The sequence below is a fragment of the Lacerta agilis genome, chromosome 10 (assembly GCF_009819535.1).
Source record: "Lacerta agilis isolate rLacAgi1 chromosome 10, rLacAgi1.pri, whole genome shotgun sequence".
In the NCBI taxonomy this organism is placed as follows: Eukaryota; Metazoa; Chordata; class Lepidosauria; order Squamata; family Lacertidae; genus Lacerta; species Lacerta agilis.
Window position 1 is genome coordinate 44,896,461 of NC_046321.1, and position 21,918 is coordinate 44,918,378.

Consider the following 21,918-nt stretch of genomic DNA (forward strand, 5'->3'; position numbering starts at 1 on the left):
CCGCCCCCACCGCCATGAGGAGCGCTCCCCGGCGACGGTGCGGCGTCCAGCTCGGGGCTCTGTGGCTGCGCGCTCGCCCCTGCCCGTGCTGAACACCCGCTTTGCTCCATGCAGCGGCTCCTCCATTGCGGAAGCAGCAGCGCCTCTCCTGCAGGGACGGCGCTGGCCGCGTCGGCGGGAGCGGGAGCAGCAGCAGCAGCGGCGGCTGCCTCAGCCGCGTGATTCCCACTCCGCCGCTCCGCCGCTCCGCCGCCGCCCTGCGCGCCTGCCTGCCTGCCTCCCGGCGCGAGCTGGATGGTGCTTCCCCCGGCCCCGCCGGTGCGGCCGGCGGCAGGAGTACTATGCTGACTCGGGTGAAGTCTGCGGTGGCCAATTTCATGGGAGGCATCATGGCTGGCAGCTCGGATCACGGCAGCGGCAGTGGAGGAGGAGGAGGAGGCGGCGGCGGTGGTGGTGGTGGAGGAGGCATGGACCTGCCGCTGCGCTTCCCTTACGGCAGACCCGAGTTCCTGGCTCTGTCTCCGGACGAGGTCGAGTGCTCCGCTGACCACATCGCCCGGCCTATCCTCATCCTCAACAAGGAGACCAAGCGCCTGCCCTGGACCACGGGATACGCCGAGTGAGTAGCCAGGCACAGACCCCCCCCTCCACCTCCCACCCCTTAAGCAGCCGGGTCCCGAAGCAGGAGGAGGACGGCCGGCAGGGTCCCGTCCCCCACTCGGCTGCCGGTGCGCCTTGGAGAGGAGGCGCGCCCACGCCCCCTCTCCAAGGGCGCTGCTGCAGCCGGGAAGGGGGAAGAGGCCGGGGTAGGATCACCTGCCTGAACCTCAGCGCTGGATGGGGAGCGTCTGAAGCAAGCCCGGCACACTCGTTTTCCCAACCGGGGTTGGATGGATATAGCCTTAACTTCTCCAGTGAGAGGGAAGCCCATCATCCTGGGAGAACCATAGAACCGTAGAGTTGGAAAGGGACCACTTGGGCCATCTAGCCCAACCCCCTGCAATGCGGGGGTCTTTTTGCCCAACGTGGGGGGCTCGAACCCAGGAACCTGAGGGTTAAGAGTCTCATGCTCAATGGACTGAGCTGTCTTGATTGACTCAACCCTGGAAATGGGGGCGTGAAGTCAAGGGGAGAGAGCTATTTCAGGTTTTCTGTTGGGAGGGAATGGTCAGCCACCCTGTGGGTAGATCCTGTCAATGCCTGGTCACAGGTGGACTCATGTAGTGTGGCTGTGTGTATGTCATCTTCCCTTGGAAGCCTCCCCCCCCCATTCCTAAATTCAAAATTTACTACTTATGGTTATGAGAATGTGCTCTGTGCATACCTCCAACGCCCTGCTCTTCAGGTGTTAGGGTGAAACCTTGAGAAATGCTGCTTCGGGTTACGGTAAGTCCTCTTATGTTATGCACTGGGTTGGTTCGGTCAAATACTCTCCCACAAGTGATTGGGGGCAGCTTTCACTTCTCAATTGTCTGTTCTGAATGGGTGCAAAAAGTTAAGTTGCTTTTAAGTCTTATTTACTTCAACTTATATGAAACACAATCCTCTTGAATCCAGTAGGTTTTACTCCCAAGTGGGTGTGCATAGACGTGCAGCCTGACTCTGTAAATATTTACTTGGAAATAAATTCGGTTGACTTTAATGAGACATATTCCTGGGTGCAAGCATACATAATGCTGTAGCCATAAAGTGCTTATCCTTGACCGGGTCATGTGCATCATGCGCCATCTGGTTTTGCAACTCCATGTGTCTCTTTGAGATTTTCTCATCTAGGTCTAGTAATTTTGATGGGCTTATTAGAAGGGAAGGGAAATGAAAAGTGGAAAGTTTGCCCTTTGAGTCTCTCTCTCCCTCTTCCCCCCTCCATGTGCAGATTTCACCCAAAGACTGTGTAGCATTTTGTTCTGCTGTAGATCTGTGTTCTGCAAGTCTCTGGATTGTTTATTTTTACTGATGCGGAAGGGGGTTTAAGGAAGTGTTGTGAATGTATGGGGAGAAGTAGAGGGAGGGAGAAAGAAAGAGAGACTGGGTGCTATCTTACTGTTTTGGTAATGGGAAACTGGCATTTAGCGCACACCCCCTTTTCCAGGCCTGTGCTGCGAAGATGATGGCTGGAGTGTGTGTCATTGATCTGTTCCATTCTCAAAATTTTCCATCCTCCCTGCACACGAATCACTCTATCGCTGTAGAAGCAGGATTTAGGAAGGTGGAATGAAGGAGACTACAGTAGCTTTTTGTGCACATATCTTTCTCCGGATTCCAAACTTCTTCAGTTTTAAGTGCCATATTTTATCATTCTTGTGTTTATCGTGTGCTTTTAACATCTGAGTGGAAGGCTTACAATGAAGCAGAGATCTCCTAAAATAAAATGTGTGGATTTTGTTCGCAAGGGTGCATATTTTGATAAGATGGGAGGGAGCTGCAGCTTTTGAACTGGTAGCAAAACGCTTCACCCTCCCCCAGGGTGTTTTTGGGATGGATTATGTTACTGCAGCCCTGGACACAAATAAAAATGAGAATTTACCTGTGATGAAGTTTGTGCAGGCAGATGAGGATGATCTCTGATCCTGTCCAACTCCTTATTAGGTCTAGGTTAGCTACGCTGCGTTGCATTCAGCAGTAACCAAATTGAATCTTACTGCTGTGTTTTATTTGTTTCCATTCATAATGCTTATTTATAAATTGAAGGCTCTCTAATGGTTAAGCAGTAAAAAGGGAGCAAACTATAAAAAGATCTGTTGGCCAGTTCAGAAGGAAGACATTGTCTAATGAAGTTAGTAGCCGACCTCTCAATATAATGCTGCAGGATTAATGGTTGAAGAACTTTCTGGTCAATTCAGTAGCTGCTTGTGGTTCATGACTTCACTTTGTCATGTCACTGTTGTTTCCTTGAAAAGGGCTTAGTGATGGCCAGCAGCCAAAAGAATCATTTTTGGCATAATCCAGAGGTTAAGCAACCACTTAAGTCCCCGTCTGAGTGGATACTTAAATATATTATTAAATTTCACTGGAATTTTACTTACAGTTTAATTTAGCATTGCAGGATTAAATACGATGAGAGCAGTGACTGCATATCTCCCCTCGTCAAGAAGAAATAGATAAATTAGAACTCAGAATAAGTTGCGCTGAGTTCAATGGGACTTGTGTGTGTTGGGATATTGCTGCCAGTAATGATAAACCATATATTTGCTATGTTCACCAGTGAACAGTGTCACTTCACCCCAGTGGAGTTAGGGCTTTAGGTCTCACTTGCACAAATTCAATGTAATGTGGGTGTCGTACGACTGTTTGTGTTTCTATCAAGAGCACAGGAGTCAGTCAATGTTTATATGTAGTCTGGATTAGGTTAATTTGGATTATGATGACTTTTTTCAGCAGAGCTGGGGAAGCTGTGGCACTCCAAATGTCCCCAACCATTGGCCATGCTGGTTGGGGTTGATGGGAGATGGACTCCTATCCTCTGGAGGGCTGCAGGTTCCCCCCCCCTCTGTTTTACAGGTTACTGGGAATTATCCCAAGTACAGTGGTACCTCGGTTTAAGAACAGTCCTGTTTACAAATGATTCGGTTTACAAACTCAAACAGAAACCAAACAGTGGAAGGGCACCGGTGGCGGGAAAGCGCGCCTTGGTTTAAGAACAGATTTGGCTTAAGAATGGAATTCAGGAATGGATTATGTTGGTAAACTGAGGTACCACTGTACTCTAATATGTCATGTGATTATTTCCTTGCTTTTCATTGCAGGCTCTAGGACGTGGAATAAAGAGACTTATGCACATTCACTTGAAAGATAACCACATCACTTGCAATTAAATTTAGTCCTAAGAATTAGCCAGGTGCCGGGTGTGTTTTTGCAACTGGCACGGGTCCAATTGCAACCACATGGAGATCTATGGATGCCAGGTTGGCAACTGGGGAAAGCAAAATGTCACTTAGAGGAGGATCTGAAATATTTTCCTTGAAGCTTGAATTTGTTTTATTCTGGATTGCTTCATTTGATGTTTTAATGTGTTGTAAACTGCTTTGAGCTTTGTTCTTTAAAATGCAAAGCGGTATAGAAATGAGATGATGAATACTACTACTAAGTTCCACTGCAACCAAAGAACGGTGCCTAGACATTCCATTGTGGCAACTGCAACCTAGGCTTAAAGTGCTATTTGGTGATTAGATTATATATCTTGAGTTTCTAACACTGTGTCAAATGGATTGTTGTGTGTATATTTATGAAATGCCCTCCAATTTTTAGATATTGTACTGTACTTTGTTGAACTGCTCTTCTGTGTACTTTGTTGGGACTTGTAGTCTATTACCTTTCATAATTCTGTTTGTGATTAAAGTTGGTTTTCTGTAGAAAACAAAATCTCACCCCAGGGACTTTTGAAAGACTAGCTCAGAAACCCCTCTCTACCACTATTGGTATGGGTTCTGCAGAAGAATCACATTATACTGAAGACTTCGCCTGGGAGACCAACTTCTCTTGTAGTTGCTTTATCAACCAGATGAATTGAGTTCTATTAAGCTTTGACAATCTGTCCGCCCCTTTCTGTATCGTAACAAGAGATGGTTATTCCTTGCTGCTAGGCCTTTGGTTTTATTCCTCAGGTAACTTGTAATGATCATCTAGTTTTGTGTGGCAAAACAGAAAATGCTTTGTTTCAAGTCTGCTCTGGGGGGGCGGGTCGGGTCGTTTGAAGTACCGTATATGTGGACATGTATTGTTGAAGTATTCGTAACTTTAAGAAGGGAATGTGACCCTGCAGAATTTTTGCTAAGGGCTTCCTTGTAACCAGATAATAAATTGAGATGGTGTTTTCTTTTTCTTTTGTTCTTTTCCTTCTTTTTATGTTAGACTGAAAAAATGTTTATATTTTTACTCTGAATCTTAAGATAAACTGTAATGCCCCGTATGAGTTCTTTCCCCCTCCCTTTAAGAATGTAAGGCTCATCAGTAAATCCAATTAAAATTAGTGGCACTAACTTGAGAGACAGAATGCTTTTAAGATTATAATAGCTTTAGGACAAAGTATTGACCTTGCTGAAGTAAATGCAGTTTTTGCTGTTTACTTCAGTATCGCAAATTTGCACTGTTCTTCTGCAAGCATGGTTTCTACATTATTTTTGGAAAGACAGAAAGCTGGTGTCTAGACAGTACTTCTCTATACCACAGGCCTGCTGTGTGGTGATCTCCAGCCCTTAATGGATATAGGTGTAGCATTGCATAACTGTAAGCCTGCAAAACACAATGCTACTTGGCTGCAATAATAATTTTGTGAAAATAGTGAGGAACCAGGCGACACTTACCTTTCATTAGGTGCTGTGTGTAGGCATAGCTTTTTGTGTTTTCTCATGTAGATGTTGTTGTTGAGTAAATATTACATAGTGTATTATTTATTTACATAGCATATTATTTATTAAATTTCTATGGTACCCTTCACCTGAGGATCACAGGGTGGTTTACAATATACAACCACAAAAGCAAAAATAAATAAACCAAGACTCACTTTTGGGGGTCAGCCATAATTGGCACTTTCACTGGAATAATTCCTACTGTCTTGTCCTTCTTTTGTTTGTACCCTCAGTAGAATAAACAGTTGAATTGTGCTGCCCCCCACAGTCAACTTTGTGATGTCTTGGCATCTTGCATCATTACACGATGCCTTCCTATGTGCTACATGGAATCTGGCTGTGTTGAATCATATAATCTCATATTCAGGACACAGGAAACTGCTTTCTACTGAGCCAAGCCATTGGTCAGTCTAGCTCAGTATTGTCTACAATGACCGGCAGTGGCTCTCTAGGCTTTCAGGTAGGGAGTCTTTTCCAGCCCTACCTGAAGATGCTGGGGCTTGAACTGGGGACCTTCTGCATGCAAAGCAGATAACTCTACCACTGAGCTATAGCCCTTCCCTATTCATGCAAGATAATCTGACACCATGTTGAACGAAAAGCATTGAATGCATGGAGTATGATGGGAAGCGCTGCAGAAGAATAGTGACAATGGATTTCAAACAAAAGTACCCATTGCAAAGCAATATCGAGCTTCCTGCGCTTTCCAGATATCATCTCTGTATGCTGAAGAAAGCCTGGAAGTGCAGTTCAGAAAGTGGCACACCTGCTAGTTGAAACACTTGCTTGTGTTTTCTTTTTGTTATAGTTTTCAATAAGGGATACAAGTGGAAATTTACTAATACTTTACCCTTCCATCATTAAACTTCAAGCAGATCCATTTACACTTAGGAGTCTAAAATCTGTACTTGTTCTACTGTGTCTCTTGCCCCTCCAATAATTTACTCACATTTTAGTACACTAGTCGTTAACCATTTACCATTGATAGATCCTATGTCTATCAAAGTTCAAAGTGGTTAATTGTGATCCTTCACATTATCTAGCTTAACAACGTCCAGTCTTTTTAACTTAGTAAAGAGCTGTACATTTCCACTGACCCATAAAGATGATTTTGGCATGTTCTTGTCTTGGGGGCACAGATAGAAATAAGTAGGCTCAACCATATATTTTATTTGCTTTGTCTAACCTGACAGATTCTGGTCCAGAGCTCTGGATTCCAGTTAGGATTTTGTGCTTTTGGTCTCAAAGTCATATTGGGCAGAAATACCCAAGTTTTAGTGTACTAGTAGAGTTAGCAGTTCGAAAGCACATCAAAGTGCAAGTAGATAAATAGGTACTGCTTCGGTGGGAAGGTAAACGGCGTTTCCGTGCACTGCTCTAAGAAGCGTCTTAGTCATGCTGGCCACATGACCCAGAAGCTGTACGCCGGCTCCCTCAGCCAATAAAGTGAGATGAGCACCACAACCCCAGAGTCAGACACGACTGGACCTAATGGTCAGGGGTTCCTTTACCTTTACCTTTAGTAGAGTTAAATGTATTAGTAGTCATTTTGATGGTGCTATCAGCAACAGAAAAAGAAAGCAAGGAATCTAATCACTATTGTTTGTATCCAATGTTAGCATTTTCTGTGGCGATGAAAGTAAAAAGTTGAATGAGAATAATTTTTAGTTTCTAAAAGGCTTGAGAAAATCAGCTTGCTGGTATCATGTAACACTAAACTATGGTTTAATGCTATGTGTACAACCAGAGAGGATTGCACATACCACCTGGCATACCTCTCCCTACATGCAAATAGAAGGACTCGTCCAGTGTTTACTTTCATTTTTGAAGAAACCGGGCTTAGCATTATGTTTGAACCAGATACACTGTGGCTTTAAGCAAACTGGTTAGTTAAACAAGCTAGTAGCATAACCCCCAAGTTTTTGGTGTTTTAACAATGCCTTGTTTGGACTGGCCTTCTCTTTAAAGAACTTTATCTTGTAGCTGTGTGAAACACCCTACCTTTGCGGATGTGTTAATCTAGGTAAAGGCAACTATTTGCTTTGTGGTCTTATTTTTGTTTAATGTAATAAGATATTCAGATATGCTCCAGAGTGCAGCTTTCCTCTCTCTTTTCCCCCTATAAACACACGGTCGTTTCTATGAACAGACAGTCCAGCAATTCATTGAGGGGGACGAGGTACGTTGCCATCAACCCTGCTGAGTCACTTTCACACTTTGCACTGCAGTATGTGTTGTTCACACAAGGATAGATCTTCCATCTGTCACTTGGAGGAGGTTATGCAAGTTTGGCTGCTGAACCTGGTCCACTCAGAAAGGTCTTTAATTGAATGTTGTTTCCATTTATTTTTTTTGCAAAGGATACCAATTTAATGCCACATCACTTAAGGATAGGACAAAAAGTAATCAATATGAATTGGTGAGATGATAGCTGTAGCTTTCTTCAAAGTACTGTGCTTTAGGATTGGGCTATAAGAATGCTTAGCCACGTAATACAATATTTATATAAATTATCACTTTACAGGAGCTTGCCAAGAACTTGTTTGCTAAAACATCACAATGCTTAGTAACAGTTCTCCCTGGTTTTGCCAACTAACTTGTTTTGACTTTAAAGGGCATGTATCTTTTAAGTAGCAGAGAATTTGTAATATTATTTACAGTGCTCTCAATATTTGAATTTTCATTACCTTGGAGAGGGATCAGTGATGTTCCATGCCTAATATTTTACACATAAAGCATCTGCTTTACTCCCCTATTTCCAATTGTATTCCTAAGCTAATGTGTTTATTTACAGAATTTCTGTGCCATTTTCCAACATAAGAGTTTTCTGGGTGGCTTCAATAAACAAGGCAATTTAAATGTAAAATAAAGCCTAAAACCAAGATCTGCATAAATACAGCAATGGAAAACTCATGGATGAGTTTTGAACACTGGTAGGGCAAGATATCAAAGACAGGACTAGATAAAATTATAATTATTTCCTTAAAATTAAATTTGTGCACACAGAAGCCTATACAATTTCTACATTCATAGGAGTTGTAAGCAGAGAGATGCAGAAAATAACAAAAGTGTGAAACTTCACCTCATCCATCTTTAGGAGTCCTTTGACAGTATTAGCAAGCTGTATAAATTGTCACTGTTATATTCTTGGGCAAATTGTCAAAAGCTTTGTTGGAAATCCATACTTCCTCACCAAAAGCTCCTGTGTAAATTTAACATATCCTCTTCTGTATCTGTTAAATGGTAGAAGAAAAATCACACAAGAAATTTTCTGTGGGAGACAGGGGAAGGAGTTGAGACTCTGAAGGATCCAAGTGGTACCAGTGCTATTAAACTTATTTTTTTTTAAATGATCCAGAGTCAGAATGAGCAATGAAGTGGCCAAATTATCAGATGGTCCCTGAATGGATTCAGAAGCAGATTGTCAAGAATGTTGGAATGGTATCTCCAAACTGAGTGAACGAAAGTGCAAATTATATTTAATGCAAGTAAGTTCACTGGGACAGAAAGGAAAAAAATCTTCCCATGCTCTGAAGAGGTCTGAACTGGTTGTGAATATGCAAGAGAGAGAGAGAGAGATTGTTAGCATAGCTGTACAGGTGCGGGCAAATAGGAATTGGCATCCAAAAGAATCAACAGTGTTTTGAATGTTGGGTAATTCACTGAAAGTGTCTACCCAGTGTACAGTAGGGGTTGTAAAAGAAAGAAAATGGCAGGTTAGGGATAAGGAAAGAGTCTGAATGGGAATGACTGCATTGAAGCAAGAAAGGCTCCAATGTTTGGGGCATTTTGGTTTGAGGAAAAACTATAAACGGGGCATGATGGAGGTTTGTTATAAAATTATGAATTGGTGTGTTTTACCAAAATGTATGTGAGCAAGTGGTAGATAGCTAAGTAGGAATGCATTGGTTTGAAAAATGGGAAAGCACACTGTTGTCATGATTGGAGCACTTCCCAGTGAGATTTAGACACACAGTCTGCCATGGGGTGGTGAGCTTATTTAGATAACCCACCCCATAGGCTGATGGATTCCCGAGAGCCGTGGAGAGTTTACAATCAAAGCCCTTGTTCTGTGGGGAAAGGAGTTAGGCAGTTGACACAGCAGCTCCTAAATGCTCACTCCCACTGAACAGAGATTTTTTTTTTTGCTTTGGCAGGGAGTTGTGGGCAATGAAACAGGGAGGCGCCTCCAAAGCGAATCTGGCTCAACATGAGAGCTCACTTCAGAGCCCGTTGTGATGACAGCAGTGGAGAAACACCAGTTCACCAATAATGTTCATGCATTATAGTTTATGCGTTGGCATTCATTTACATGAAGTAAATACGATGCCACCCAGTATTAAAACTTATTCATGACACCACATCTCTCCAGAAGGTTACCATGACACCTCTCCATGACACCTCTCCAGCTCACAGTAGTTCTTTGAAACTGGTAATCAGCTGCCATATTATATTAGCGTATTTGAGTGTCAGTCAGAATATTTTGTATATTCAAAACTGTGGTATATTTCTAAGGTAAAAAGGTAAAGGGCCCCTGGGTGGTCAAGTCCATTCAAAGGCAACTATGGGGTTGAGGCGCTCATCTCACTTTCAGGGTCATGTGGCCAGCATGACTAAACCTCTTCTGGCTCAACAGAACACCATGATGGAAGCCAGGGCACATGGAAATGCTGTTTACCTTCCTGCCACAGTGGTACCTATTTATCTACTTGCACTGGTATGCTTTTGAACTGGCAGGAGCTGGGACAGAGCAACAGGAGCTCACTCCGTCGTGGGGATTCAAACTGCTGACTTTTGGATCAGCAAGCCCAAGAGGTTTAGACCACAGCGCCACCCACATCCCACTTATATTTCTAAGACTGACTGAACTGGGACTCAAAACTGTCTCTTTGCACAGTGGCATGGGCTAAAAACTTCAAAATATTATGCACAATTGTTTAAAAGATGTGGCCTAAGTGCTGAGGTCACATTTTACAAATGTGAGATATCCAGTGGAAGAACAATAAAATGTCTAGTTAAAATAACTGTTTTATCATTGCAGACTGGAATATGTAAGTGATGGAAGAGGCTGATCTGTGTCATATTCCCTATGTGATATATTAGACGTTTGATATATTAGACGCTGTGATGTACAGTATTAGACGTTGTCGGTCTTAAGCTTTTGAGGGTTGTGTGATTCCTATAGCTTTCAGATTAGTTACTGTATTCTTGCTCTCTGTATCAAGGCTTCTGAGATACTTTGTGGTGTTGTTGTTTTTTTACTTGCAGTGTTACAAACTCAGATACAGTATATAAGCTAGGTGCCAAATAGCTCTATAAACCAAAGTTACAGTCGCCAAAACTGAATGTTGCCATTTTGGGGCAAGATGGCTCTAAAGTCTTATTTTTCAAATGATGGACTGACTGTGATTGATTCTCAGTTAAACAGATGACAACCTTGAGCTAGGTTACCGGTAAGTATTTTAAGAACTTAAACAAGAACAGTCACTTTATCCAGGGACAGTTCCCAAATCTATTGGCCTGTACCTCCCTCTTTTTCTTAATGGTGACAGACCATTCGTAACATAAGAATATTCTTTACACTACAGCTATGAGCAGGGTGGGTGGGGTAAGTGAAGCTACAACAATTAGCTATAGTGTTGTTCATTGTTTCTGCTCAGGCTGCACAGAGAAAGCATTTTGGTTCCTGAAATTCATACTGACTATGCAGATGACTGATAAAATTCTACAGGATGTGGTATTAGTGTGTGCAAACAGTCAAGATCCAATGATCCCCAGGCATGTACCTCTAGATGGTGGATATGTCATGTGCTGTCCTGGCACCCAGGCATCTTCACTTGGTTGCGAGTGGCTGATAGTCGAGTACAAAATGCGCCTTGCACCTGACTAGGTACAGAATAGTTTCTTAGGTGAATAGCTATGTGCTAAGGAGCCAGGAAGAAGGGTGCCTCAGAGCACATGTTTAACCCAGATACCTGTACTCACACCAGAACCAAGCTCACAAGTCCTTTCACAAAAAACAGACCCCTTGTTCTTCCTCCAAGTGTCTTTTTTCCAGCAGCTAATTTGGAAGGAGGAACGGAGTTTTTCATTGTTATTACTGTTAGACAGTTGAGAGTTAGAAACCCATGGCAAACCCGTACTGCAAAATTACCCAGTAGATCCTAATCTGTCTTGCCTCATTCCCTGCTCTAGAGGATTTTTGGAAATGTCTCAACAGTGCAGCCTTTTCTGCAGGTCCCACCACCTCAGTTAGAACTACATCAAGATACTTGCATCTATTTGTGGGATTTTGGATTGGCTATGATAAAATGCTGTTTGGATGGGATTTATTTCGAAACTCATTGTCTGCTTCTACTTTGAGTCATTGAAAAGGAGCTTGTGAGCAAGTGGACTGAAACAATGACTTGGACCCCCTTTCACATGTTTGTAACATTATGTCACAGTGAACTTGATCTTCAAAGGAGTTGCAGGTATTTCATAGCCGTTTAATTCTTCAAGCATTCTTGCAGGTGGAACACGGGAGTAGCCTCCATAAATGGCAGTATTAATGGGTGAGTTGTGCTGTGGAATCTGTTCCTGAGCACGGAATGTTGGCTTCTGATAGTGGTAACTCTTGATACTGGATTTGGGCTGGCACCTTACACAAGACCCCGAGAAGGGTACATGTTTCCCAGCCTTCCTCAACTTGGTTGCCTCTAAGTATTGTAGTGTTCCCAACTCCCATGTTGTTGTTTAGTTATTTAGTTGTGTCTGACTCTTCGTGACCCCATGGACCAGAGCACGCCAGGCACTCCTGTCTTCCACTGCCTCCCGCAGTTTGGTCAGACTCATGTTGGTAGCTTTGAGAACACTGTCCAACCATCTCGTCCTCTGTTGTCCCCTTCTCCTTGTTCCCTCCATCTTTCCCAACATCAGGGTCTTTTCCAGGGAGTCTTCTCTTCTCATGAGGTGGCCAAAGTATTAGTCGGTGGTAATTAATTATGGGAGTTGGGAGTCCAAAATATCTGGAAGGATCCAGATTGAAGAAGGCTTCTTTCAATGTGGTTTTGACCTTCAAGATTCTGAGGGTCACATTATCTTGACAGGCAGCCAGAGAGTGAATATTAGGAGAAAGCTTTTGTTTTGTATAATGAGTAGCTAGAAGAGTTGGCAACTCTCCCTCTCATCCTTCCCTTCTCTTGCTGTACTTGAAATCTCTTATTTTTTCTCCCCCGTAAGTAATATACTGCTTATGTGTCCCAGTTGTCATTACGGATTTATGACTGCTTCATATCAATTATTGCTACTTCAAGTTATCTTCCTTGCTAAATGGCTGCCTTGTAATATTGTTTGTCAGTGCAAGCGAAATGAGACGTTATCCTCTGAGAATGGCGGCTCCGAAGAAAGAGAGTTTATAAAGTTGTTAACACTTGGATTTGAAATGGCATTAGGAAGAAAGTTGGTTGCAGTCAATAAGACATCTGTGCCAGTAAACATAGTCGCAGTACTTCATTGATTATTGCTTTCCACATATCCATAGGATTGTTAGCTAGCAGCAAAACATCAATGATGGTACTGCGGGTAGATGTTTATAAGCAGAAATCCTGGTCTTCATGCAGCATTGCCAGCAGTACTTAGAATAGAGTGAGTGCCTGGAGGATGGATGGCAGCTAACAGATTGAGGTTGAATCCTGACAAGACAGAAGTACTGTTTTGGGGGGACGGGGTGGGTGAGTGTGGGGGCCTCCCTGGTCCTGAATGGGGCAACTGTGCCCCTGAAGGAGAAGGTACACTGCCTTGGGAGTCATTTTGGACTCACAGCTGTCCATGGAGGCGCAGGTCAATTCTGTGTCCAGGGCAGCTGTCTACCAGCTCTATCTGGTACGCAGGCTGAGACCCTACCTGCCCACAGACTGTCTCGTCAGAGTGGTGCATGCTCTAGTTATCTCCTGCTTGGACTACTGCAACGCACTCTACGTGGGGCTACCTTTGAATGTGTCCTGGAAACTACAACTAATCCAGAATGCGGCAGCTAGGTGGTGACTGGGAGTGGCCACCAAGACCATATAAGACCGGTCTTGAAAAACCTACGTTGTCTCACAGTACATTTCCAAGCACAATTCAAAATGTTGGTGCTGACCTTTAAAGTCCTAAATGGCCTCGGCCCAGTATACCTGAAGGAGCATCTCCACCATCATCGTTCAGCCCGGACATTGAGGTCCAGTGCTGAGGGGCTTCTGGCGGTTCCCTCCCTGCGAGAAGTGAAGTTACAGGGAACCAGGCAGAGGGCCTTCTCGGTAGTGGCGCCCGCCCTGTGGAATGCCCTCCCATTAGATGTCAAGGAAATAAACAACTATCCAACTTTTAGAAGACATCTGAAGGCAGCCCTGTTTAGGGAAGTTTTTAATGTTAGAAGTTTTATTCTGTTTTTAATGTTCTGTTGAAAACTGCCCAGAGTGTTTGGGGAACCCAGCCAGATGGGCGAGGTAGAAATAAATTAACAACAACAACAACAACAACAACATGCTAGCCTTATTAGTGGCTGTGAAAATTGTGGTTTAAATTTTTTTTTTTTTTACTCCAAATGGGGTTATGATTGAGACACTAATTGATTGAAACTAGTGAAGCTGCACAGAAGCTAGAGATGTCTTTTCCCAGAACAGCTCCAGTGACAGCAGGGTTGTTTTTTTATATATATAAAAAGAACCACACACATCAAAACCCAGCTGACATTCCTTATCAAGGTGCCATTGTCAAAGAGATTATTAGTGTGATGCTTAGAGTGCCTTCTCTGACTTGCAAAGTAGAATCTCTGCTGCTCAAGAGAGGAATATCGCACTCTCTTTTCAATCTAGACAGCGGGGGGGGGAGGGGACTCCCAAGGCATTTTTTTTTACAGCACAGAAATGGGTTACTATGGGTCTGAAGGATCAGTCTGCTCCCAGTGTCTACCTATCAGGTCTTCGGGATGTGATGTGCCATAATTGTTTGTTTTCATGTATAAACCAAAGTCATCTTCATGCTTTGGCCTAGTTCGTACATCACAGTAAAACATGGTTAATGGTTTATCTTCAACATCTGGGTAGCTTTTCTACACACATACACACACCTTGGTGGTACCTTGGGTGAAGAACTTAATTAGTTCTGGAGGTCTGTTCTTAATCTGAAACTGTTCTTAACCAGAGGTACCACTTTAACTAATGGGGCTGCCGCTGCACGATTTCTGTTCTCATCCTGAAGCAAAGTTCTTAACCTGAGGTACTATTTCTGGGTTAGCGGAGTCTGTAACCTTAAGTGTATGTAACCTGAAGCGTCTGTAACCCAAAGTACCACTGTATATGCTTTCTTCAGCAAAACTAGCTGTTAATCAGCAAAATGGCAGACCCTCCATCCAGCTCTCACCTAGGTGCTTTCCTTTCCTTTCCTAGTTTCTCGCCCTGGGAGATCTCCACTTCCTTACCTCACTGGTGTCCTTCTGCCATTTATCAGTGAATTCCAGTGGAGTGCCAATCCCATCTTCAAATGGCCTCCTGGTGTGACCAAATGGGTGACAGACCCCCTTTGATCCTGACCTGTTGTAAGGTGCTTGGTTTTTATCTCTCCCCATGTCAAAACGCACCCTCAGGGCAGTTGGAGTCCTGCTGCCAATATGTTTCTTCAACTGTGGGAAGGAGTAAAGCAGGCATAACTGACTTGCGCATGTTACTGCTGAATTATGGAGGCCCACCTTCTTTGACCAGCCATCTCTATAATACACAGGTTATGAACCCATTTTTACCTCAGCACAATAGGAAGTTTTCCCTTCACACGTCTCAGTTTTTGAGACATGTGTAACAAGTCACAGGGGGCCAGTGTGAGCTATTGAGGTGTGAAAAGAAAAGATAAAATGTTGCCAGAACATCCGGGAATACTTCCAGATTAGAGGACAAATATATTTACTCCTTTTGCAGTTTCTGTATTTTGCACATGCCTGCATTATTATTATTATTATTATTATTATTATTATTATTATTATTATTATCATTTTAACATAAGAAACCACACATCTTGTTTTTAGAGCTTTTCCAGACATACAGCCATATGTTTTGCTGCTTTAGTGTTTGAATAAATATTTGAGTTGTTTGGCTTTAGTAGCTGTTCGCCTGTCTCTTTTCTTTTTTTGCTCTTGCAAAAGCAAAGAAAAATAGACTGCTTACTTTCGTACATGAAGGAAAGCTTCTGTATTCCATACCGTCCAACATTTATCCAATTAAAATAAGGATGTCTTATTTTTTAATAATAATAATAATAATAATAATAATAATAATAATAATAATATCCCACCCATCTGACTGGGTTGCCCCAGCTACCCTGGGCAGTTTCCAACATATATAAAAACAAAATAAAACAATAAACATTTAAAATACCTTCCCTATACACTTACAGGGCTGCCTTCAGACGTCTTCTAAAGGTTGTATGGTTACCGTATTGGCCTGAATATAAGCCTCACTTTTCCTCCCAAATTCTGACCATGAAAAGTTAAAGTGCAGCTTAAATTTGCAACCTTACAAAAATTGGCTTTTATGATATCGGTGCTGAAACAGACATATGGTAAAACGGAACAGGTGTGAGTGCCTGTGGAATTTTAAGGGAGCGGCTTATATTCTGGTATTGTCTTTTTTTCTTCCCCCCCCTTGAATTTTAAAGGTGCGGCTTATATTCGGTCCAATACAGTATATGGTGGTCACATAACCTTACCCAACCCCTCCTACTCTCCCTCCTCAAGCAGCACAGGACATACTAACAGGCCCATCTTAGATTTGCAAGTCTGGACCCCCGAGCTCCATCACCCTCTTAATCACAATCCCTCATTACCTTCATTCCTGTAGCTCAGCTACAGTTTTATAAGGGGGGAGATGAGTATTTGCTTTGACATCCTGTTTTATGGTTCTCTTGCTTTACAGGAATCAAATCTATACATAGCTCTTGAGGATGGATTTTAGCTGCCTTACTGTTAAGGTTTATAATTTCTAAAATCTTCATCTAATCCCCCCCCAAAACTGATAAAAAGTGGAGGAATACAGATTTATATCCATGCAGTGATGCAATCAGAGTTAGATCTGCTGGCGCAGGAAATTCTCTGCATTTGAGAGTTAGCAATCATTTCTGAAATCCAGATTAATATCCTTAAAAAAGAAAAAAGCAGCTGAATATTCGAGCTAGAATGTTGATGGCACACAGTCATCAAATGTGGTCAGAAGCCCTGATCTATGCCATCATGGAAATTACATTTGGTAAGAAATATATATGCTGAATCCTATCTTGAAATTCTACCAACTACGATTCCTTAAGGTGACTGGGTGGGTAAGACAATATATTTGTGGATTTCATATGCATTTGCAGAATTCTACTGGTTTGCAGCAAGGCTTTAAAAAAAAATTAAATGAAGTACAGAATTATCAGCTGAAAGTGAATCTATTCCATCAGTTCACATAATAAAGCAATCACAATTTGATGAGCAGCTCTATTTTGGAAGCTCTATTACAAGAGCTTTTAAAAGTAAAAAATCCCACCACCCATTTTCCTGCGGCATTTTTTTTTTAAATTGTAGGAAGGGAAGCATACTATTGAATGAGAAGCACTGATCACACGTTAAAAATAAACACAGCCAGCTTAATATTAGATGGAGCAAGCCCGGTAGAGTTGGCAGTTCAGGGGAGTTGTTGAAGTTCCTTCTGGAGTCAATTATTGCTGTTTGGCAATTGTAAGCCTTAATGCTGCTTGCAGCATGTTAAATAATAAATTAGAGCAACACTTTGGTTTCCGTCTGCTTTTATAGGCATCCAGATTTCTTTCCATCTGACGATGGGTGGCAAGCTAGTTCTTTACATCTACAGAATCGGGAAGTCATTCTCCCCCCCCCTTCTTTGGTGACATCCATAGGATGTGTGTGCACACAGGCAGGGGGAGGTATATATATATATATATATATATATATATATATATATATATATATAACCCTAATGATTATGACTCAACTGAATTAACATGGGAAATGGTCCTGCAGAAGAGATTGTGCAATAGGGCATTAGATTAACAAAGTAAAGTCTGAATACAAAGCTCAAACCCTCTGTTTTTATAAAGAATTTTCTTACCACGGCATATATATTTTTCACAGTTCAGTAGTTGCTTATCCTGGGGTGGTTTTTTTTTTAATCCCACGGCTACTGATTCCAAACCCTTCCTCATATAGTAAAACTGCTACTGGAAATTCACAGAGGAGACGGGAACGCAACTTCAAAGCATTTAGTGTAGAGCAGTAAAAATTAATTAATTACATGGAATTATGTAAATCGACTGCAGAAAGTAGCACATATGATTAGAGCTTAACTTCATTTTACATTTTTTTCTTTGCGTGGGTGCTGTAAATTCAAACGCATAGCTAGGTGTATTAAGGCAATCTTTACAACTGGGTTTTACACAGGTTTTTTTTTATTAAAAAACTACTCATTCAGTTGGCAGTTTGAACTTGTTATCTCTGGTTGCAGAAGAACTGTTCTGTGCATGTAGATGTCGTTCCAAGTTCTCAAATTTCCCACCTTTATGAGGTCTAGGCAGTGCCTTATCCATGCTGCTTCTGTGGAGAGGTCTGTATTTTATTTTATTTTAAATATTTTTATTAAAGATTTTCTTGATTTACAAAGGTAGTGCAGTGTCTTTCTTGTATTTTTCCATATAACATTTTTACAAATCAGTTTTTGTTGAGACATTAGGAAGACGAGGGGGGAGAGGTGGGTGGGATGGGGAGATAGGTGGGGTGGGGTGACGATGTTTTTATTTTACTTAATATGAGTAGGGTTTGGGGTCAGCGTTGTTTGTGTAGGTTCTCTGTTGTTCGCTTGTGCTCCTTTGGCAGTGAGAGAGGTCAGGGTTGGCGTAGGGTGTGATTGTTCATTTGTGGTTGGCTGTGGTGATCTTTGGTTTCCTCTGTGAGTGGGGTTGGTGGGTGTTATGGATCAGGTTAGCCATATTGATTTGTATGCTGTCGGTAGATTTTTGTCATTGTCTTGTTGGGCTGTGTGTGTGATGAAGGGGAACCATACCGGGGTGAAGGTGTCTTCTTCTGTTTGTCCCCGTGTCAGTTTCAGGTTACTGGTTAGTTTTTCTAGTAGGGCTGTTTCCCATACTACTTGGTACCATTGGTCCATGTTTGCTCCTGTCAGGTCTTTCCAGTGTCTGGTTATGATGTTTCTGGCTGCTGAGAGTAGATGGATTATGAGTTCTTTGTGTTGTAAGTGGGCATTATTGTCTTGGAAGATGTTTAGTAAGACCAACTCTTGGTGGTTTCTAACACTTGCTTGGTTATTTTACATATTTCTTGTGTGGTTGTTGTCCAGAATGTTTGGATTTTGGGGCACTCCCACCACATGTGGAAGTATGTATTGATGTGAGTTTCTTCAACCGAATTGGGATGGGAGGCTGCCCGAGAACCAAAGGTACATTACCCTGGAGTTTTTGATGGTAGAAAGCCGGGATATAAATGTAAGAAAATAAAATAACAATAATAATAAATTGTGCAAGCCCCAAACACAGTGGCTTAAAGCTGCTATCCTATGCACATTAAGAAAAACACAATTTAACTCCATGTTTCCCATGCCTGGCCAAATCTGATTAGCTCCATAGCATTGTGAGGTCATTATTTTTTTTTATTATACTATGCTTCATTGACTAGGGCAGGGTTTCCCAAACTTGGGTCACCAGCCGTTTTTGGACTACAGTTCCCATCATCCCTGACCACTGGTCCTGCTATCTAGGAATGATGGGAGTTGTAGTTCAGAAACAGCTGGAGACCCAAGTTTGGGAAATCCTAGGCTAGAATCACTAGGGAAGAACAAAGCCCAGGGATGGTGGTAGTGTCGCAACAGTATTGGGGTCAGAAGAACTGGAAATAGCAGTGAAGAAATGGACTACAGTGGTACCTCGCTAGACGAAAAACTCGCTAGACGAAAGGCATTCGCTAGCGAAAGGCTGACTCGCAAGACAAATTTTCCTATGGGCTTGCCTCGCAAGACGAAAAATTTTCACGATTTTTTTTCCTTTTTTTTCGTCAAACCGCTCTTCCCTCGTTGGTGCTTCGCAAGACGAAATTTTCGCTATACGACAGCACTCGCAGAACGAATTAATTTCGTCTTGCGAGGTACCACTGTACTGTGTCTTTCTGGGGAAATTTACCAAACATGTTAACAGGGTAAGCATTTGGCACAGCCCTGTTGTACATATAAGCAGCTATAGGGTCTAAGCCCTTGCAGGCTTATATGCCTTTGCAGGGTTTCTAGTCATAAATAGCACTTTTCATTGCGGCTGGAAGACTAAAGAACGTCATTGAAGACTGAAGCTCTGACAATGTATTCCTAGTAGGCTATCTCTCAACACGATCCTAATAGACACCAACCCAACCAATTGTGTTAGTGTAGCCTTGGTCTGTACCAAATTTAAATTCATCTAGGTTTTTACATTTCATTTTTAAAAGGTTGCCGTGTGAATCAGAAAAGCGTTAATCATTTCAGCCTAGATCCTTTTGAACGGAGATAAGGAATGTGCCCTCTTGACATCATTAAAATACTTCCCTCCCCCATTTTCTGTACAACTAACCCATTGCCCTCATTTTCAGGGCTCAACTACCTTGCTGTTCGCACAGCTGGGAGGACATGCAAGCTTATATTTTCAGAACTGAAAAGAGCTACTGCTGTAGCAATCTGTCCACAGCTGAAAAAACTGTGTTAGCTTCAAAAGCACTTAGGTTCTACGGGGTGGATTAGATAATGAAGCATTAAGTTCAGTTGCCACACCTGTTTTCTCTGCAGTGTGGCTTCCTGTGTGTTATTCTTTTGACAAACTTGAGGTGAAGGAAGCAGCAAATGCATTAATCTTTAAAATGCAAGTGTTTGAAGTGTATGTGTTTAAAAGGATAACCCTCTTTGGTTGCATCTGATACAAGGTGGAGGTAAGAACGGTGAGATATATGGATTTGGGAGCCCCAAAGAGACACACATGATGGTGACTTAACGTGGAAGCCATTGTTGCTTGGTTTCTATGTTACTTGCATTTGCTTGAACCCTGTGTGTGATCAGGTGGCTCTGCAGACCTTAACCCCTCCCTAAACATGGGGAAGGTCAGGGACAAGGTGGGCGGGACTGTGCACTTTGGGACTTTGTGGGGTGGGACTTAAGCACACACACACACACACACCCCAATGCCCTTGTTCATGGATACAGCATCTGTGTAATCTCCAGTAATCTTTGTGTACAGAGTCTCATTCAGCCCACAGTGCTTTCTTTTGGCCACAATACACAGTAAAGGATGATGCAATGGCCAAAGAAGAAAGAAATCAATAAGGGCCTGGGGTCTGCTCCCAACAATTCACTTTGGTGTGGTCAGGCAAACCACGATTAAGGAAGGAAGCTGGGAGTGCATGCAACAGCAAGTCATATTTAAAACAACCCAAGGTTCGAAAGCCTGCACCAAACCAAGGCTCCAGGTTGTAGTTCATTGGCAGTGTGCATGCACACGGAAGCTCATACCAAGAACTAACTTAGTTGGTCTCTAAGGTGCTACTGGAAGGAATTTTTTTTATTTTTTATTTTGTTTTTTCATAATGAAACTATTAGGCAGGGGTCACTCTTGATAATAAGCCATGGCTTAATAAACCATAAATCAGTAAACCACCAGCTGCCCCTCTTTCAAACATCTAGATGACAATTTGATTATCTGGTCTAGAATTTATTTTGTTCCATTTATCCACATTGGTGGAAGTATTGTTAGGTTTTTCTGAGGTCAGTTCCCCTCTTTGCTTTCTGCTTTTGTGCATTTTGCAAAGTGGCAGAATTAACTGCCTTGCTGGAGAGGCTCCTCTTGACTTGAGGATTCCCCCCCCCATCCTTTTTCTTTAGGGAAATGCTGAAATCTGCAGTGAGAGAGAAGATGTAACTTGTCAGCTCTATTTCCTGCCAGAACGGCTTATGTTCACTTACCTTTCAAACTGATGCTAGAGGAGAAGAACCAGGCTTCTTCTAAAGTTCAGCTTCTCTTTTGTTTTAAGTCAAAAAGTTTTAATAATGCTGTGTAAAATCAGGACTCAAAATTGACACTTGTTCAGTGCATGAATTTCTGGCGTCTTTCCTTAAAAAAGAACTGTTGGCAGGTGACATGGGAGAAGTAAAATGGAGCTTTGGTTTGCCAAATAATCATTCAATTTAGAAATCCCTGTTGTTTCACAGAGGTATTAGTTAAAACGGTAATTTAAATATCTCTAGTCCGGCATTAACACCAAACAAGTCAAGAGCTTTGCAATAACTTTAATGTCTCAATTTTACTTCCAACAGTGTGCTAGTCCCTTAGAGCAAACTATCCCATCAGTGCACCTGGTTTCTAATCTGAAATGTTCACTGAAAGAGAAAAAAAACCCAGCTGAACTGAGTAGAACTTAATTTCCAAGTGAGCATCTTCAGGCCTATAGCCTTTGTATAGGTGAGTACAGGAAGGGGGTTGGGGAAGTGATAGTTGAGATTAGAACATTCTAAACTTTGAGCAGGAGTCAAAACTTTTATCTAAT

General features: G+C 42.3%; 1 protein-coding gene across 1 annotated transcript in view; it reads left to right on the forward strand.

Moving 5' to 3' along the window:
• Window positions 1-223: 223 nt before the first annotated feature.
• Window positions 224-21,918, forward strand: part of PPM1H (protein phosphatase, Mg2+/Mn2+ dependent 1H) — an 81,440-nt gene continuing 59,745 nt past the window's right edge. The window contains exon 1 of the mRNA XM_033162736.1: window positions 224-619. Within this exon, the coding sequence (XP_033018627.1) occupies window positions 342-619 (278 nt within the window). The 5' untranslated portion in view covers window positions 224-341. The remainder of the gene's footprint in view (window positions 620-21,918) is intronic.